Source organism: Lepus europaeus, chromosome 4 (genome assembly GCF_033115175.1).
Source record: "Lepus europaeus isolate LE1 chromosome 4, mLepTim1.pri, whole genome shotgun sequence".
In the NCBI taxonomy this organism is placed as follows: Eukaryota; Metazoa; Chordata; class Mammalia; order Lagomorpha; family Leporidae; genus Lepus; species Lepus europaeus.
Window position 1 is genome coordinate 44,743,074 of NC_084830.1, and position 16,047 is coordinate 44,759,120.

General features: G+C 43.7%; 2 protein-coding genes across 2 annotated transcripts in view; one reads left to right on the plus strand and one right to left on the minus strand.

Annotated features, from left to right (window-relative positions):
* POP1 (POP1 homolog, ribonuclease P/MRP subunit) overlaps positions 1-2,318 on the minus strand; it is a 42,486-nt gene extending 40,168 nt beyond the window's left edge. Inside the window, exon 1 of the mRNA XM_062188184.1 lies at positions 2,234-2,318. The gene's annotated coding sequence lies outside the window, so the exon portion shown is untranslated. The remainder of the gene's footprint in view (positions 1-2,233) is intronic.
* A 97-nt stretch (positions 2,319-2,415) lies between these two features.
* RIDA (reactive intermediate imine deaminase A homolog) lies at positions 2,416-14,443 on the plus strand. Its single transcript, XM_062188185.1, has 6 exons — positions 2,416-2,596; positions 7,614-7,719; positions 10,867-10,921; positions 11,177-11,245; positions 12,163-12,218; positions 13,874-14,443. Exons 1-6 carry the CDS (start codon positions 2,532-2,534, stop codon positions 13,934-13,936), a joined length of 414 nt encoding a protein of 137 aa, XP_062044169.1. The 5' UTR covers positions 2,416-2,531; the 3' UTR covers positions 13,937-14,443.
* Positions 14,444-16,047: the final 1,604 nt, after the last annotated feature.

Below are 16,047 nucleotides of genomic sequence, written 5' to 3' on the forward strand. Positions count from 1 at the left end.
CCATGACCCCTCCCCAACACCTTCCTTTTGTTTTTGAGTGCTCCTTACTTAGAAAGATGGTATGGTGAATTTAAAAACCACCTCTAACTATCAGTTAACTACATGTAACAAGCTTTTGGATACCCAATATGTGGCTGATAGTTTCCTGCTGTGTACTAGCAAACTAGTGTAAGGACGTGATCTCTTTCCTTAATTTAGCCATCATAGGCAGCTAACAGTGAGAAGGGGACTTCACAAGATCATTGAAAATAGAATTAAAAGGTAAATTTAAGAGGCCAGTCTTTGGTCTCAGCAGTTAAGATGCCCACGTTCCATAATGGAGTGCCTGGGTCTGAGTTCCAGCTCCAGCTTCTGATTCCAGCTTCCTACCAATATGGGTCCCGCCTCAGAGGCAGCGCGTGATGGCTCAGGTGCCTGAGTCCCTTCACCTGCATGGGAGAACCAGACTGGGTCACTGGCTCCTGCTTCAGCCCAGCCTGGGTCATTGCTGGCACCAGCAGATGGCAGCTCTCTCTGTGTCTTTCTCTGCCTCTTGAATACATATTTTTTAAAAAGATAGATTTGATGCCCAAAATTTTCAAATCTATGCACAGTAGTATTTGTTAACACACATTTTCCACAAACTTTCCGAATACCCCCTCATATATGCCAACCTCCATTCTACATGCTTTTTTTTTTTTTTTTAAGATTTATTTATTTATTTGAAAGCCAGAGTTACACAGAGAGGAGAGGCAGAGAGAGAGAGGTCTTCCATCCGATGGTTCACTCCCCAAATGGCTGGAAGCCAGGAGCCAGGAGCTTCTTCTGGGACTCCCATGCATATGCAGGGGCCCAAGGACTTGGGCCATCTTCTACTGCTTTCCCAGGCCATAGCAGAGAGCTGGATGGGAAGTGGAGCAGCCGGGTCTCGAACCGGCGCCCATATGGGATGACGGAGCCTCAGGCCAGGGCGTTAACCCGCTGTGCCACAGCACTGACCCCTCTACATGCTTATTCATTTATTCACCCACTTCTCACAATTCAGCAAGGGGGTACTATATTATCCTCACTTTACAACTGAAGAAACTTAAGTAGAGAAAGGTTAAATGCCACCCCCACACACACAGGACGACTAAGCTTGCGATTGTGCTGGGATGCAAACCAGGTAGTCTGGCTCTATTTACTGCCCTTAAAACACAAAACAACCAGAGAATAAGACCACATATAATAAAATGGTAAAAATCTGCAGTTTAGCACAACAAAAAACTGGACATGGAGGGGGAGGGGTGTGTGTGACTCAGCAGGAAAAAAAAAAACAGGATTTCAGTTGGAATTTGGATCTACAGGGAAGAAAGAGTACCGAGGAATGTACTGGGTGAGTTCAGGAGTGACGACTTGGGCATGGTACGGGAACAGAGTACAAGGCAAGGGGATGTGAGGTCTTTTAGTCCAGGCTGAAGCCGTAAATCAATCCAAAAGATCCTGCGGTTCTTGAATCTCAGTAGGAACTCCACAACTCTAACAGGAGGTAAGGCAAAATGTGAGGGAATAAAAGGGATTGTCCTGTATGGCGTCGTGGAAGCAGGCGGGACGTGGGTCTCATCTTTTCTAATGCTGCATCCCCAGACCCTGGAAGAATGCCTTGCACACAGTAGGCGCTCAATACTTACTTGCTGAACACGTACACCGCATAAAAGGAGTGAAGCGCTCCGACAACACAATGTGAACGAGACACGAGATGCTTAGCCACGTAGCGTCCCCTCTCATACAGCGTGACCTGCCCGAGGCCAAGCGATCGCACCATCCTCCCTCTGAAGTCGGATCCCAACCGTGAGGGCTGTGCTCAGGTCAACAGAGAACTGGGAAAGCCGGAGCATTCCGGAGAAAGGAACTGGCGAGCGGCGAGGAGCTGGACACCGCCCCGAGCGCCGCGGGGTCCCCCGGACGACCCATCCCCGTCCTGCAGGCTGCCAGAAGACGCGGAGCAGGCCCATTGCCCCGACGGCCGACGCGCGGCGAGGCAACGAGGGGCAAAAGACAGAAGCAGGGGGCTCCAGCGCTTGGACTCAAGAGGGTTCCGGGCGGGGAACAGGGGCCCCGGGCGCAGCCTCCAAGGATCCAAGATGAGTGGAGCCGAGGCTTAGGGGACGCGCGAGCAGCCGGGTCAGGGCGCCGGCGCCGGGCTCGAGGCCGCCCCACACCCTGCAAGACACACACTCGTGGACCCTGGCAGGCACTCGCCCTCACGACCTACCTGCCAGACGCTCCCAAGGGTTCCTGGGTCAGAATGACAAGGTTCTGCCGCAGCCCCACCGAGGAGACGCGCGCGGCAGGCGGGCCCAAAGGCGCATGCGTCAGCCGGGCCGCTTCCTCCACGTGGCCTGGAGTCGCGCCGAGACTACAGTTCCCAGAATGCCGAGCGCACGCGGCCCCCGGGGCGAGAGCCGTGGGAGCCGAGACGCTGCCCGGGGCTGGCTGGTCAGTCAGGTTGGTCTGGTGCTGGTGCGGGAGCCGCTGCTTCCCGACGAGCTGCGAGAGAACGCGGACTAACCATGTCGTCCCTGGTCAGAAAGGTGATAAGCACTGCAAAAGCCCCAGCGGCCATTGGTCCCTACAGGTAATGTGTCTTGTGGGCGCACCAATAGACCCCGGTGGGCCAGGGTCGACGGCTGGCAGCTGGGGTCCCTAGGGGTCGAAGCCCAAGTGAGCCTCGGGGTTCTGCAGGCCGACCCCATCAAACACGCGAGGAAACAGGCCGTGCAGCGCAGCCGGAGACCCGCCGGCGAGTTGGGGGCCCCAAGGGGGTGGCCCCGGAGCCCGCGCTGTGGGTCTTTGCCCCTGACCCGGGCGTCCTCGCTCCAGAACCCAGCCCCGCTGGAGCGCTGCGCGGTGGGAAGTGTTGAGCAGGGCTTCTTGTTTTATTTTTTTATTTTTTTTTTGCACTTTATTGAGATGTAACTCACATACCGTACACCCCTGTAACGTGTTCCGTTGCTGGTTTTGGCTGTACCTGCAAACGTTGTAATGTCAGAGCATTTCATCACCCCAGGAGGAAATCCCATAACCTTAGCCTTCCCGCTGCACCCAGCCCCTCAAGACCCTTCATCCGCTCCCCATCTCTCCGGGTTTGCTTCTTCTGGACATGTCCTATAAATGCAGTCATAAAGCGTGCGTAATGTTTGGTCTAGGAGTAAACCTCAGTCGATGTGAGTGTCTCTTCTGGGGGCCTGAGTTCTGTTCGTAGAAGTGCCTAGCAAATCCCTTCACGTCTCCCCAACCCTCTGGTTTTTACAGCCTAGAAATGCGCGCTAGAGCTTATTAATTCATTGCCCCTGCTGATTTCCCGCTAATAACATCAAGCACTTGCCCAAAGCGCTGTGTAGATCATTTTCTAAAATTGCCCTGCATGCTCGTGCTAAATGTATGTGTGTTGTCCGAGACATCTACCCTGGGTGGGTGTATTTCTGACCCCGGGCCAGAGGAAGAAAAAGATTTAGAAAGATTCTTGTTGGAGGTAGGGAGACCTTGAGCTGGGTTCTGAAGGCTGGATTTGCCATTTACAGTAGTTTGGTTTATAAATTAATTTATAAGGGGCTTTTTGGGGAAGCCATGGGGTAAAGGGCATTCCTGAGAGGGAATGAGTGGATTGAGACATGAAGGTGGAAGGAGGAATGGCATAAAGATTTGCAGAGGAAGTTTTAGTAATTCCAGTGCCATTTTTCTTTCTGCCTTTTTTTTTTTTTTCTTAACCAAATCTTTGGATCACTTTTAATTTATTTGACACATTTCTTTGAACTGGCTCCTTCAGTTTAACAAATTAATTTTGAAAGGAAACTTCACAACAGTGCAAAACAACCCAACAGAAAGGACAAGTAGAAAAGAAAAATTAAAAAGTGTTATTAAAATTCTGGCTGGATACTGGGGCCTGCTTTCTCTTAAAGCTTACGTTTCTTTAAACTTGTTTTCTTAAAAAAACTGGTGATTTTTTTTTCTCCCTTAATGTAATCAGAATTGAAGTCACAATTGCTAACATTTATTGATACTTACTCAATACTAGGCACTGTTTGAAGTACTTTATGTGCGCAGTCACTCTTACAGTCCCCATTTTTCAGATGAAGAAATGCATGCACTCTGATTAAATAAATTGCCCAAGGGCACACCACCAAGTGTTGTAACAGAACTTGAATTCTGGCAATGAGCTTCAGAACCCAGGTTTAGTCATTTAGTTTGCCATCCCCTACCTAGAAAAATTGAAAGAGAATTGAAAAGGAAGTACTGGGATTTAGTATGTTTGACTGCCCCTTGAGGAAATCCTGTCAAATTGGACTTTAGATTGGAATTTTTGTTTTGCCTCTTTTTAACTGTGTGATCTTGTAGAGTGACTTAAACTCTCTTAGTGTGCTTAAGACAAGCAAAGTGGACATAATAACACTAGTTCATAAGATTATTAGGGAATTAAATAAGACCATGACCAATAAAAAATTAGATTTTAACAGGGTCCAGGTTGTGGGGCTTTCCAATGCTAAACCAAAGATATAAACTTTATTTTGTAAGAGAATTATGGTATTAATTCTGGTAGAAAGTCGGGGAGGAGAGTCAGAATAGTTAAGATGTAATTTAGTGTAAGTAGAAATCAGTCATGTCTTCCTCCTCCCTCAGTCACCCAGTGGCAGCATTCAGAGTAACCCTTTTTTCCTTGAGAACAAAAGCAACTCAACAAAAATCAGAGTGACTGTAAGGGAGGCTTTGTCCTGGAGCCTGCTAAAAGCATGCACCGTCCACAACCTATATAGAGACACTGTGCACCCTTTGTTAGGAGAGAGTGTGACCGAGATACTCCCCTGGACTAGGAGGCAGAGGTCAACTGTGTTGGTAAAGCCGCAGGCAGAAAGCAGGGGAATTGCTCAAGTGTGCCAGTGCAACGAGAGAGGAGCCAAGAGGCTGCTTCGTGGCGTAGAGACTTCCCAGGGCGTTGGGCTTCCTGTGTGTTCTGCATTCAAAGTTGGTACAAGGCCACTGGAAATAGTGCTACTTTACAATATCAACGTTAAAAGGAAAATGCTGACTAGTTGTATCCTGAGAACATTACTTGGACATGTTTTAAGAACCTGTTGGAAACAGTTTTGTGCACAGAATTTGTAGTGAGTACACTCTGAAAATGTTGGGTTCCCTCCAAGAAGAATTCAAATAAGCTGAACTTTGAGGCCCTGGCTTTGGGATGCATGGGGTGTTGTCAGGAATTGCTGAGCTCAGCACATTTCAGGGTGCGTGAGACCCGAACCTGGAGAGATTTCAGTACCACGTTGCTGTTGCCTTGCTTCCATTTTGCTGGCACCTCATCCACATGGTTGTACATTTTTGAAACGTGGTATAGATGATGATGTGAGATTTATTATTAGAATGCTTTTGAAAGTGTGGCTACCCTTTGGCCTGTAAGGAACACACGCCCCTCTGCACTGTTCCAGCTACTCTGGAACCTAACAACTTAGGATAGTAGGAGTCTTTTTTGTTGCTGTTGTTGTTTCAGATTTCTTCGCTTATTTGAAAGGCAGAGTTAGAGAGAGAGCAAGAGGTCTTCCCATCCACTGGTTCACTAACCACTTCCCATTCACTGATTCATTAACCTGCGGTGCCACAGTACTGGCCCCTAAAATAAACATTTTTTACATGCTTGCACCAAAAGTTGGTGCAGACATTGTTGAAATCCGTGCATAGTTTTTTTAGGGTATGCATTTTTTCATGAACCTTTTGAAGACTACTTGTACATTTCCTGTAAAAAGTTGAATTGTGTGGGCCAGCGCTGTAACTCACCAGGTAAAGCCCTGACCTGAGTGCCAGCATCCCATATGGGCACCAATTCAAGTCCCAGCTGCTCCACTTTTGATCCATCTCCCTGCTAATGTGCCTGGGAAAACAGTAGAAGATGGCCCAAGCGCTTGAGCCCCTGCACCGACGTGGGAGACCCAGAAGAAGCTCCTGGATCCTGGCTTCGGATTGGCTCAGCTCTGGCCATTGTAGCCATTTGGGGAGTGAACCAGCAGATGGAAGACCTCTCTTTCTCTCTCTACCTCTCTCTCTAACTTTTCCAAACAAATAAAATAAATCTTAACAAAAGAATTAGTTGAATTGTTTGGCTTCTCTTGGGTATCAGTGTGCTGTGTGCTTTTTCCATGCTAATTCTGAAATGTAGCTTCTTCATTACAGAAGAGGTCAGTTTTGAGATGAAGCACTTGGCAGAGGTAAAGTGCGCCCTCAAAAGTGCATCCTTAATTGACCCTTCAGTGAGCAAGGACTAATCTTTTCTGAGAATGATGACTTTTGAAAGAATGCTCTTGGCCAGCGCCGTGGCTCAACAGGCTAATCCTCCGCCTTGCGGCGCCGGCACACCGGGTTCTAGTCCCGGTCTGGGCGCCGGATTCTGTCCCGGTTGCCCCTCTTCCAGGCCAGCTCTCTGCTATGGCCCAGGAAGGCAGTGGAGGATGGCCCAAGTCCTTGGGCCCTGCACCCGCATGGGAGACCAGGAGAAGCACCTGGCTCCTGGCTTCGGATCAGCGCGATGCGCCGGCCGCAGTGGCCATTGGAGGGTGAACCAACGGCAAAAAGGAAGACCTTGCTCTCTGTCTGTCTCTCTCTCACTGTCCACTCTGCCTGTCAAAAGTAAAAAAATAAAAATAAAAAAGAAAGAATGCTCTTGACATTACATTTTGTTGTTGTTGAGGGGTAAGACACTTATAAGAATCACCCATTTTAAACATAAAATCTCCTAAGTTTTGGTAAATGTAAAGTCTTGCATCCCCTGCCATCATCTAATATTAGAGCATTTCCATCACCCCCCAGAAATTCCCTCATACTCAGTTCTGGTCGATGCCCACCCTTGGCCCAAACAACAATTCATCTACTTTCTGTAGCTGTTATTCTGTCTTTTCTAGAATTTTTTCACATGTGTGTATGTAGTGTTTCATTGGATCTATCAGTGGTTCCTTTTTTTCCTTCCTGGCTGCCATGGATAGTACTGTTCTGAACATTCATGTGAAGTCTTTGGATGTACTCATATGCTTTCATTGATCTTGAGTTGTTGACTAAGAAAGGGATTGCTGGATTGTATGTTAAGTATGTATTTAAGTTTTTCAGAAATGGCCAAGCTGTTTTCCAGAGTGGCTGTGCTGTTTTGCATTCCTGCCAACAATGGAACAATGTTCCAGTGGTTTCACCTCTGTGCCAAGGCTTGTTAATACCCGTGATGTCTTTGTGTGTTGCTGGTGTCTTTCTGTGACTTGGGTTTGTATTTCTCGAATAACTGAAAATGTTGAGCACCTTTCAGGTACTCCTTAACTCTTTGAATATTTTAAGTATCTGTTCAGATTGCTTGCCCATTTTTTATTAGATTGTTTGTATTAATGAATTATACAAGTCTTTTAGAAGATCTATGTTTTGCAAATATTTTCCTCATCTGTGACTTTTCATGTTCTTAAAGTTATATTTTGATGAAAGTTTTGAATTATAATAAAATCCAGTGTATCAACTTTTTAATTTACTATCTGCTTTTCGTATCCTACCAAAGGCCTCTTTCAGCAATGAATTTGATGTCCAGTGTTTATTTCTGTATGTATACACTCTCTTTCTGTTTCTTGCAGTCAAGCTGTGCTGGTCGACAGGACCGTTTACGTTTCAGGACAGGTGGGCCTGGACCCTTCCAGTGGAAAGCTTGTGCCAGGAGGGGTAGTAGAAGAAACTAAGCAGGTAAGTCCTTGTCCACATTTGAAGTTCCCTTTCCCAGCACTTTTTTTTTTTTTTTTTTTTGAGAGGTAGAGTTCCACAGAGAGACAGAGACAGAAAGAGAGAGAGAGAGGTCTTCCATCTGCCAGTTCACTCCCCAGTTGGCCGCAACAGCCCATTTGAAGCCAGGAGCCAAATGCCTCCTCCCAGATTCCCACATTGGTGCAGAAGCCCCAGCACCTGGGCCATCTTCCACTGCCTTCCCAGAGAGTTGGATTGGAAGAGGAGCAGCCGGGACTAGAACCAGCATCCACATGCGATGCTGGGGCCACAGGTGGGGGATTAACCCACTGCACCACAATGCCGGCCCCTCCCAGCACTTTTTAAGTGAAGAGTATTAACAATCTATAGCGATTACAGAGAAATGCCTTTGAAGCTATGCATTGCTTGCTGTAGGACAGTTTTTGATTTTTAAAAGAGTTGCAAATTTGATGAATTATTTAACAACCAAAGAAGAGAGTCTACCTTTTTATTACTAATGTGACATCAAACCTGAATTAGCTAAATTAACATGTTCCCACTTTCACATGGATTGAGAAATTTCCCTTTCAGGGTCACTGAACTGCTGGGGAAAAAATGGAAAGTACTGCCAAAGAAGTTAAAAAAAAAAATCAACATTTTTAGAAGAGAACTATCAGAGATTGCATATAGTATGCTTTTTTAAAGGATCTTTTTTTTTCCTAATGTTTGTTTTTCATCTATATGAAAGGCAGAGATAGAGAGAGAGAGAGAAAGAGATATTCTGGTTCACTCCCCAAATTCCCACCATAGCCAAGACTGGGCCAGGCTGGGGTCAGGCTAAAGCAAGGAGCCAGGAACTCCATCTGGGTCTCTCACATGGATGGCCAATGTAAAAGAGCCCTGTACTTGAACTGTCACCTATAACCACCCAGGATGAGTTAGCAGAAAGCTGGATTGGAGTAGCTGGGTCTCAAACTGGCACTCTGATATGGTTTACAGTCCGTGCAAGTGTGGCTTAACCTGCTGCACCATCATGCCTGCCCCAGTATGTTTTTTAAACCAGGGATGCAGGATACACTGCTAATCTAATAAACAGAATTAAATTATAAATTAATCAGTGTACTGGATTGTTTGTAATATGCAAACCTAGAAAACACCATGACTCCATCCTTGAGAGAGAAAACAACCTAAATATATATCCATTGAATAAATGATGCTAGATCCATATAATTAGATGGTTGAGCATTCTACAATAAATTATTACATGAAAAAACTGATATGCACAACAGCATACACAATATGCTACCACGTGTGAATGTTGGTATTTTTAAGAATATGTATGTTGGAAGCCAGCGCTGTGGAATAATGGGGTAAGCCACTGCCTGCAGTGCAGCATCCTGTATGGCATCAGTTCAAGTCCCAGCTGCTTCACTTCTGATCCAGCTCCCTGCTAATGCACCTGGGAAGGCAACAGAAGGTAGCCCAAGTGCTTGGGCCCCTGCCACCCATGTGGGAGACCCAAAAGAAGTTTCTGGCTCCTAGCTCCTGGCTCTGCCTGGCCCAGCCCCAGCTATTGCAGTCATTTGGGGAGTGAACCAGCAGATGGAAAACCTCTCTCTGTCTCTCCCTCTCTCTGTAACTCTGGCCTTTCAAGTAAATTAAATAAATCTGTAAAAAACAAAAAACAAAACAAAACAAAAAACTCTATTTATGTTTAAGAATTGTTTATAAGCATTGACTGTAAGGAGTAGTTAGCTTGGAGGAATGAAACCAGAGAGCCAGAGAGCATATCTTTACATTGTGTGTATGTTTTTATGGCTTTGGAAACACTTTGCCATCTCCATGTTTGACTCACTTTGAAGACTTTTCTTAAAAAACACAAAAGTGTGATCAGATATTATAGTGACCAGTAAAGTGGAGAGGAAGAATTAATTGGAGCTGGCTCTGTGGTGTAGTTGGTAAGACTGTCGCCTGCAGTGCCGGCATCCTATATGGGCACCAGTTCTAGACCCGGCTGCTCCACTTCCAATCCAGCTCTCTGCTATGACCTGGGAAAGCAGTGAAAGATGGCCCAAGTCCTTGGGCCCCTGCACCCACATGAGTGACTCAGAAGAAGCTCCTGGCTCCTGGCTTCTGATTGGCACAGCTCCGGCCTCTGTGGCCAATTGGAGAGTGAACCAGCAGATTGAAGACCTTTCTCTCTCTCTCTCTCTCTCTCTCTCTCTCTCTCTCTCTCTCTCTGCTTCTCTCATTGTGTAATTCTGACTTTCAAGTAAAATAAATAAATCTTTAAAAAAAGAGAATGAATTGGAAAAAGAAATTCATTGGGGAAGAATAAGCTAAAATCTGATGTTTTCCAGAGGCTAGATGTCAGATATCCACTAATATTGTTTTTGGAGAAAAAAGGAAAAAAATCCTTTAAAATCAAATTTACTTTAAAAGAAAATATGTCTTAATCTTTACTAGCCCCTACTTATCCTTGCAGTGGTACAAAGTAAAGAATCCCGGAAATCATTTCTGTTTCATGTTCATGGACATTGACTGAAAACTTCACCCATTTTGACACCAAGGAAGGGACTTCATCCCAGTCTTCTTTTGTTGTCTTTCTTTTTAAGATTGATATTTATTTTGAAAGTCAGAGTTACAGAGAGAAGGGAAGAGACAGAAAGATCTTCCTTCTGCTGGTTCACTCTCCAAATGGCCACAATGGCCAGGGCTGGGCCAGGCTGAATCCAGGAGCTCCTTCCAGGTCTTCTACGTGTTGGCATGGGCCCAGGTCCTTGGGCCATCATCCACTGCTTTCTCAGGCTGTTAACAGGGAGCTGGACAGGAAGTAGAGCAGCCAGGACACAAACCAGCACCCATATGGGATGCTGGTGTTGTCCCACGCAGCAGCTTAACCCACTATGCCTCAACACTGGCCCCACTCACAAAAGGAGACAGCCTTTTCACTGTATTTCAGAAATATTCAGCCATTAAAGAAAAACTAGGAAAGAAGTCACTTGAATAGAAGCATCCTAGAAAGAGTAGGGAGAATTTTTCTGTAACATCAGATGTTTAGGGAGTACTAGTAAAAGCTGGCTAGCTGGATTTAATTAAAGCTTTAACTTTAGCAGCCCTGCTTTAGATCTGTCTTGCCTTGGTTCACAGGCTCTTACAAACATGGGTGAAATTCTGAAAGCTGCGGGCTGTGACTTCACTAACGGTGAGCAACTTGATGGTACTGCGCTGTTCATTTGTTTGATGTTTCCCTGGTCTTTTGGAAGAACTTACATATTCCCAGTAACATATCATGCCGTATGTTTGTAAAGCTGTCCTGATGGTCTGGGAAACAGCACTGCCTCTTCTTATGTCTTCAGTCCCATTTAATCAAGACAGTCACAGACTCCTGAGTGAGTTCTCAATAATGTTTGAGACCAGACCAAATAGCGAACGCTAATGACACCGATGTCTCTTCCAGTGGTGAAAACAACTGTTTTGCTGGCTGACATAAACGACTTCACGACTGTCAATGAAATCTACAAGCAGTGTAAGTAATTTGGCTTTGTTGCTATTTTCTGTTTTAAAGAGAAATTAATCCATTAACAGATGAATGTCCATTATGAATTAAGAGTGTTGGCAATTGCTAAAGAAGTGGCATCCTGTTTTAAAAGAATTCATAAACTGAATGGAAACACACCATCTATTCCTGTGAAAAGAATCTAAGACATTTCTAAGATTCCCTAAGTTAATATACTAAAACCTGATAAGTCCATTCTCCTCTAACTTCATTTTGTTACACCTTTCATAGGCTTCTTAAGCCCTCGTAAAATTTTATGTACACAATTGGTATTTATATTGCTATGATATTGCATTATTCTGGCTCTGTCAGAATCAGCTAGTTAGATACCAGCATATCTTTGCCCTGGTTTCCTCGTATACAAATTGAGGATAATTCACTGCTACCTTACAGAGTGATTGAATCAGAACAGCCTATAGAAGCACTTAGAACAGATGCTGGCATTTTGTAGCTGCTGAATACATGTTAGCTGTTATTATTAACACAGCTGTCATAGTGGGGAAGATGGCTGTCCCTTTCGCCTGTGGGATGAGACAGAGGTATAATATGGGGAAAACGGTATTACTTCCTCTGCTGAAGAAAAGTTTGTGAGAAAGTACATCCTTGCCAACTCTGCTGGCGACAGGAAAGTCCTTACACAGATAACTGGTTTGTAAATATCACTTTAAAGGCAAAGCCCCATTCACACCACAAAAGATCAGAAAGCTCTGACATATAGAACATTATTGAATATCATGGGAATAATATATGGCAAAGTATTTTATTGAACAAATCGGAATGTGATCTCTTTTTGTGCTTACTAGTCTCTAAAGCACATATATTCCTTTATACAGTGTAGAATAACAGTACAATGTCTGGAAACTAAAATTAAGTTCTTTTAAATTCAGATTTCAAGAGTAATTTTCCTGCGAGAGCTGCTTACCAGGTTGCTGCTTTGCCCTTAGTAAGTACACTTTAAAAATAATGATTTCTACATTGTTTTCTAAATATAATGAACTAAGCACACTGTTAAAAGAAATTGAAAAAGAAATAGTCCTGCTTTGCAGAAACTTAAAGTCTAAATGGAAACAGCCCATATTGCACACATGGAAAAAAATTAAGAAGTCTTATAAGGCAACACATGAACATAGACATAACAGAATCAGGGTCTTTAAATTGTGAGAAAAAGTAAAACTACAGCTGTATTGGATTGTTATTTAGGGGGCTATAAATTTGCACAAGGTTTGTGAGTTCTGCAGTAAAAATTTCACTTAGCTATTATATAATAAACTATGTAGATATTCCACTAAAAAAAAAAACTCTAAGCCATTGGAGCACATAGACACACATATTTATCACCACTCTGATTTTCTCACTCACTAAATGCTCTTTACCTGTGCCTCTTTTTTTTTTTAAGATTTATTTATTTATTTGAGAACCAGAGTTACAGAAAGAGAGAGGGAGAAACAGAGAGATCTTCCATCCACTGATTCACTCCCCAAATGGCTGCAACGGGTGGAGCTGGGCCAATCAGAAGCCAGGACCCAGGAATCTTCCAGGTCTACCACATGGATACAGGAGCTCAAGCAGTTGGGCCATCTTCTGCTGCATTCCCAAGCCATCAGTAGGGAGCTGGATAGGAAGAGGAACAGCCAAGACTCGAACCAGCGCCCATGTGGGATGCCAGTGCTGCAATCCATTGCTTAACCTGCTACACCACAGTGCCAGCCCCCTACCTGTCCCTCTTGGCAGCACAGTAACCTGCCCATTAAGAAGCAGCTCTTACTGACTTCCACTTAGTATTTTTACACTAAAGAAAAGTTATCTCCTAAGCATGTCCTTTTTATTGCTTTAATTAGTTGTTTCTTGAGATGATCATGATCATCCAATTAAAGTATTGGAGGGTAGCAGAAAGACTCTGAACTTGGAATCACAACATACGGATTTGAACCTTTGCTGTTCACCCTGATGGCTTAGGCTGAATTAATCAACCTTTCTATGCAAATTGTCCTGTGAATTAGTGGGAGAACATCCTTCTAATGGGGCTACTGGGAGCCTCATATGAGCCTGTATATAAAGATGTAGCTGGAGCTGTGATAGGTTCCCAGTGAACAGTCCCTCCTTTCCTTCCTTGAAAAGTTTAATGTTGAAAATACTGTCTTAAAAAAAAAAAAGAAAGAAAGAAAATACTGTCTTGATGGGGCTGGTGCTGTGGCATGGCGGGTAAAGCCACTGCCTGCAGTGTTGGCATCCCGTATAGATGCTGGTTCGAGTCCCGGCTGCTCCACTTCCAATCCAGCTCTCTTCTATGGCCTAGGAAAGCAGTAGAAGATGGCCCAAGTGCTTGGGCTGCTGCACATGGTAGACCTGAAAAAAGCTCCTGGCTCCTGATTGGCCCAGTTTCAGCCATTGTGGCCCTTTGGGAAGTGAACCAGCAGATGGAAGATATCTCTCCCTTTCTCTTTCTCTCTCTCTCTAACTCTGCCTTTCAAATAAATAAATAAATCTTAAAAAGAAATACTGTCTTGATGTTAGCTGCATCAGTTTGGATTGGGTATTATAGAGATCTGTTGATTTGTAAAAAGTGATTGAAATATCGTCCCATTCTTTTCCTCCCAGGGAAGTCGTGTTGAAATTGAAGCAATAGCTGTCCAAGGACCTCTCTCAATAGCCACACTCTGAGTGCACCCTGTGTTGCCGAGTCTGGAATTTTCACTATGCCTTTGACACATTAATTTTTATAATTGGTGTTGGAAAGTTGAGTTTGACTAAAATATCCAAAGTTATTATGGAGATACCTTGTTAAGTGGGAGGACTGAACAGGAATTAAAGATTAGATAATGAATCCAGTTATGATGCCATAAAGTCCACTTACGTACTCATGTTAATGAGGGAGAAGGGACACGCATACCTAGTTACTCAAATCCATGGAAGTAAAGGGGAATAGTATGTGAGAATGATGAGTTATTATTCCTGAGAAATGATAAAGAATATATCTAATTCACTCAAGCCTATTAATTTTATCATGTGAAATATTTAGTTCTAATGTCAGACATGGGATTCTACTTTTACTTGAGTATAATTAAAATATTCAAATTTGAATGATAGAAACAAAGGAGAAGACAGTGGACCAAAATTTTATATAGGTAGTATTTTTCTAATAGAAATAAAATAAACTTGCCTATTTCCCTTGGTGTGCTTTTTTTTTTTTTCCACTTTTTTTCTTTTTAAGATTTATTCATTTGAGAGACAGAGTTACAGAGAGAGGGAGAGACAGAGAGAGATAATCCATCCCCTGGTTCACTCCTCAGATAGCTGAAATAGCCAGAGCTGGGCCAATCTGAAGCCAGAAACCAGGAGCTTCTTCCAGGTCTCCCAGGTAGGCACAGGAGCCCAAGGACTTGGGCCGTCTTCTACTGCTTTCCCAGGCACATTAGCAGGCAGCTGGATTGGAAGTAGAACAACTAGGACTCGAACTGGCATCCATATGGGATGCTGGCATCACAGGTGGCGGCTTAACCCACTACACCACAGCACTGGCCCCCAGACACTCTTTAGTTCTTGTAACATATGTATTCAATCAAAATTATAAATTTTGAACCAGCAATACCAGACAATTTTATAAGAATCTTGGCCATAACTTCCCCTGTAGCCAATTACATTTAGTTATAAGGAAGTTACTAAGATTACATAAGAATAAAGATCATTGGTCATAAACAAACATTTGTGCCAAATTTATACCAGGCCATTTGAAGAAAATGAAGACGTGAGCTACCTTTCCTGTCCTCAGAAGAACTTACAGTCTTTTCTTACTTCTCCCATTTGTTCAGTAATTGGAAAGCATTTAAATAGTTCCACATAAAATATTCTGTTTAAGTGAGCTGTTTATCTTAATCACAGTCAGCTAAAGGCTAATACACTTAAGCACAACTGCTTCCTCTACAGCACTAATCCAAATTGACTAAAACTATAGCAATTATTATTAAAATATTTCCTATAAACTGTTTTCTACAGTGGATTTCAATGAGAAACATCCAGAAGTACTTACTCAACAGGGTTAAAGTTCTATTAACATTGTGCTTTGGGGGCTGGCACTGTGGCATAACAGGTAAAGCTGCCACCTGCAGAATCGGCATCCCATATGGGTGCCAGTTTGAGTCCCAGCTGCTCCACTTCTAATCTAGCTCTCTGCTATGGCCTGGGAAAGCAGTGGAAGATGGCCCAACTCCTTGGGCCCCTGCACCCACGTGGGAGACCCGGAAGAAGCTCCTGGCTCCTGGTTTCAGATCGGCACAGTTCTGACTGTTGCAGCCATCTGGGGAGTGAACAAGTGGATGGAAGACCTCTCTCTCTCTTGCCTCTCCTTCTCTCTCTGTGTAACTCTGACTTTCAAATAAATAAATAAATCTTTAAAAACAAAACAACAACAAAAAACATTGTGCTTTGACTAATTTGTTATTAGAACTTTTGCAGCTGAAGAAATAATACCTCATACACATCAACAGGCTAACAGTAATTTTTTATTGAATTAGATGCCCTATTTAAATTTCATCTTTTAAAATTTATATTTTCTGAATTTTCTACAATGAACATTCATTTTATGCTAAAAATCATTTTAATAACAAAGGAATCCCTCCTTGCAGCTACTACCTAAATAAGACGTGGTCTTTTTTGGTTTTTTTGGTGTTTTTTTTTTTTTTTTTTTTTTTTTGACAGGCAGAGTGGATAGTGAGAGAGAGAGACAGAGAGAAAGGTCTTCTTTTGCCGTTGGTTCACCCTCCAAAGGCCGCTGC